Source organism: Besnoitia besnoiti (genome assembly GCF_002563875.1).
Source record: "Besnoitia besnoiti strain Bb-Ger1 chromosome Unknown contig00118, whole genome shotgun sequence".
Taxonomy (NCBI): Eukaryota; Apicomplexa; class Conoidasida; order Eucoccidiorida; family Sarcocystidae; genus Besnoitia; species Besnoitia besnoiti.
In genome coordinates this window covers 1,565-6,200 of record NW_021704003.1, presented here as the reverse complement: position 1 = coordinate 6,200, position 4,636 = coordinate 1,565, and the positions used below count along the sequence as shown (strand labels likewise).

At 37.2% G+C, this 4,636-nt stretch overlaps 1 protein-coding gene across 1 annotated transcript; it reads right to left on the bottom strand.

The window, feature by feature from the left end:
• Positions 1–970: 970 nt before the first annotated feature.
• Positions 971–2,050, bottom strand: BESB_018930 (cytochrome b; the record flags this gene model as incomplete). Its single annotated transcript, XM_029360602.1, has 1 exon — positions 971–2,050. One exon carries the CDS (start codon positions 2,048–2,050, stop codon positions 971–973), a length of 1,080 nt encoding a protein of 359 aa, XP_029214754.1.
• Positions 2,051–4,636: the final 2,586 nt, after the last annotated feature.

Genomic DNA, 4,636 nt, shown 5'->3' with positions numbered 1-4,636 from the left:
GGCTATAGTAAGTAGATAAAACTAAACCAGACATCCAAGCAGTAGTTAAATAACTATAGCTGGAGTTATACATACCTCGAGACATGTGTATTAAGATACACAAGAAGACGAAAGAAGCAGTTGTTGCATGCAACATCCTAAATTCCCATCCTGCTGCTACCTCTCTAACTAGATGTTGAACACTAGCAAATGCACAAGATGCTTCAGTATATCGGAACGCTAAAGTGATACCTGTAATTATTGGAGTACAAAGGTAATTGCAACTAAGAAACCAAAGTTATAAGATGAATTTAGATTGAGAGCACACCGATAAAAGACGAGGTGTGCCCGGAATAGACTCATGGAAATTTGGTGTGTTCTCGAAACCATGCTAGCACAATAGAACTTCGTTAAATAACTACATATTAAAATGAGCGCATGTAAACTAGTCTTAAACACACCGCTCGTCACGTAACAAATCTCAAATCGTACTGTAGATTTATATATGTACCGTAACTATAACCATGGTGACATCCAATGTTCACGCTCAATCTTACCATACATAGTACTTTTATGATCCCAGGCTGGTTTAATAAGTCAAAGTTTAGCCGGGAAGTTAGCGTCTAAAATATATAACCGATAGTCTCAACTTAGATGCACAGATGGACATAATTAATCCTTGTACGGTTTGTACCTACTTGACTCCTCAGTTTAAGTTAAGGAGTCCTTTGTTTACAGCTTGTACCGTTACTTTCAGGAGCATACCGTTAAATTCGATGATCTTATGTGTTCACTCAAATCGAATAAACAAAGACATTATAGTTCCTAGAATACTGAAGATGACTCCGGTTATGAGATACAGACAACCAAGTTCTTTATGATTGCAGTACACCACCACCCCACTGGACTGCTTAAGACAGCTAAAAGTGTTGGATTTCAATATCACGGTAATCATGTTTGCTTGGAAGCTGTAGTCATTATAACTATTGATTTAGTATAAGCATAGAACCAATCCGGTAGTAAGATATACGATAGTAGCTAATCTACCATATAAGATATAAGTCGCTTGTGGAATAGCACTACCAATAATAATCAAGAAGATCATACTGTATACCCAAATAATTACCCATCCACTGACTACATTTCGAGTCATAAAATGTTGTCGTATCAACATTCGAGTATTCAAAGCTCGAATTTCAGATAAAAGAGCTAAGTTAATGAGAGAGGACATAAATACTAACAAACCACCGGTTTTGGATGGGATTACTTTTAACACCGCATAATATGCTAAAAAGTACCATTCAGGTACGATATGAAGCGGAGTTACAAACCGGTTCACTGGTATGGAGTTATCTGGGTGCGATAATTCAATCAAACCAAAAGCCGTTTGTAAGAAAATTAAACCAATTAGATAGGATAGACATTTAGCATCGGTCATTAACATATGAGGATAGAAGGCTACTTTAAGTGCGGAATCAATACCTGCAGGGTTACTAGAACCATTTAAATGTAAATAGAAGATGTGTAATACAATTAGAATGCAACCTACAAAAGGTAATATAAAGTGCAATACAAAGAATCGTTTTAATGTTACATCAGATACATAGTATCCACCGAGTAACCAAGGTACTAAATATGGTATTGGAGAAAGGAGATTAGTAATGACTGTAGCACCCCAGAAACTCATCTGTCCCCATGGTAGTACATAACCGAGGAAAGCAGTGGCTATAGTAAGTAGATATAAAACTAAACCAGACATCCAAGCAGTAGTTAAATAACTATAGCTGGAGTTATACATACCTCGAGACATGTGTATTAAGATACACAAGAAGACGAAAGAAGCAGTTGTTGCATGCAACATCCTAAATTCCCATCCTGCTGCTACCTCTCTAACTAGATGTTGAACACTAGCAAATGCACAAGATGCTTCAGAAGTATATCGGAACGCTAAAGTGATACCTGTAATTATTTGGAGTACAAAGGTAATTGCAACTAAGAAACCAAAGTTATAAGATGAATTTAGATTGAGAGCACACCGATAAAAGACGAGGTGTGCCCGGAATAGACTCATGGAAATTTGGTGTGTTCTCGAAACCATGCTAGCACAATAGAACTTCGTTAAATAACTACATATTAAAATGAGCGCATGTAAACTAGTCTTAAACACACCGCTCGTCACGTAACAAATCTCAAATCGTACTGTAGATTTTATATATGTACCGTAACTATAACCATGGTGACATCCAATGTTCACGCTCATGGATTCAGTGTCCAGGACTACCTGGCGCTTAATAACGATTCCGTCTTCCAGCTTCCAACAAACATGATTACGTGATATTGAAATCCAACACTAGCTGTCTTAAGCAGTCCAGTGGGTGGTGGTGTACTGCAATCATAAAGAACTTGGTACTGTTCTTAATTCCCCGTGGTAAACACAGTCAACGAATAAGGAGCATTCATATGTTATGAGTGTCTTAGGAGAAGATACTCTAGATTAGCATTCATCTACAGCTACGGTAACTGTTGTGTTTAAATAGCGGTTAACCTTTCCTTTTCCTTACGTACTCAGGGCATGCAATACCAATCAGATAACAACTGAAGCTAGACTCCATGTTACACTTACTAAAATGGGATTCCTAGGTTGATATAAACTACCTTTTTCTGGGGAGTATATACTACGAGTTGGACTACTGGTTTAGATCTTGAAGGTCTTTGTTACCGGATCCAAGTTCTCTTGTGCTTTTTCATGACCATCATGTTAAGTGCATTAGCAGAGCATAGTTAAGATGATAACTATTGTGGATATAGAACCAATTGAACACCATGTATTAATATAACAAAGATAATCAGGGTAATCTGGTATCCTTCTTGGCATAACGTTGAAACCAAGTATATGCATAGGGATGAAAATTAATAAGATACTACCTAAGAAGACTACAAACCAGATGCTTAAATATGGAGAAGCACCGGTATTTACATGGAATAGATTTACAGTATCTCCGAACATATCTCTGCTATAGAAGATAAAGCCACATATAGTAGCTAGTACTGCACCAAGAGATAATACGAAATGGAAATGAGCTACAATATAGTATGTATCATGTAGGGCAATATCCATACCAGCGTTACCCATAACTACACCTGTAGTACCACCTAGAGTAAACAATAGGATAAAACTAAGAGCAGCCCATAGATCTACAGTTCTTGTAGTTGTATGGCTAGCCATATAGGTACCTAACCAGTTGAAAATCTTAGTACCGGTAGGAATTGCAATCATAATAGTCATAGCAGAGAAATAAGCTCTGGTATCTACTCTAGACCGACTGTCATCATATGATGTGCCCATACTAAGGAACCTAGAATAGAAATACAACCCATAGCTAAGATCATAGATTGTCCACCGAAGACAGATCAGCATACATAGATAAGTCTGCGAGACTACACCAAAAGCAGGTAAAATTAGAATGTATACCTCTGGATGTCCGAAGAACCAGAATAGATGTTGATAAAGTACACTATCACCAGAATACATAGAATCATAAAATTCAGTGTTTACGTGTAGATCAAGAAGGATCATAACTAATCCACCAGTAAGAATAGGTAGAGTGAAGACTAACATAAGGGCAGTAAATATGATAGCCCAGATATATAGAATATAGTTCTAGCACCAGCATTAGAACCCATGAAGACGCAAGTACCAAGGAAGTTAATAGAACTTAAAATACTACTAATTCCTAGTACTGCAAGACCTCCGATAATCCAATCAGTTGCCTCTGGATTTAACACCATCAAGCTAGTACTTAGTGGAGGATACATTGTCCAACCAAGACCACTACCAAACTCGGAACAAATACTTTGAGTTAACAACACAGAACCTAATGGTACTAGAAAATAGGAGATCGCGTTAGTTCTTGGGAAAACGACTTCCGAACCACCAATATATATTGGTACAAAGAAGTTACCATATCCTCCGTACAAAGCAGGCATTAAGAACATAAAGATCATAGCTAGGCCATGTATCGTTATTATCACATTATAAGTAGCTATCGTCTCTGTACAAATGATCCGCGATCCAGAACTGTATAACTCAAATCGAATAAACAAAGACATTATAGTTCCTAGAATACTGAAGATGACTCCGGTTATGAGATACAGACAACCAAGTTCTTTATGATTGCAGTAACACCACCACCCACTGGACTGCTTAAGACAGCTAAAAGTGTTGGATTTCAATATCCTACTACATTAAGATTTTCCACATCGGTTATGTTCTAGCGTAATATATGGATTCTTGTTCTCACTCATCTTAACAGCGAGAGAAAACTACTACTCAGATGCTAGTCTAATCAGTAGCATCGTACTTGGAGTTATCATCTCTGAGACAGGATTATTTATCAGCTTTTTCTGGGGAGTATATACTACGAGTTGGACTACTGGTTTAGATCTTGAAGGTCTTTGTTTACCGGATCCAAGTTCTCTTGTGCTTTTCATGACCATCATGTTAAGTGCATTAGCAGAGCATAGTTAAGATGATAACTATTGTGGATATAGAACCAATTGAACACCATGTATTATAAAAAGATAATCAGGGTAATCTGGTATCCTTCTTGGCATAACGTTGAAACCAAGTATATGCATAGGGATGAAAATTAATAAG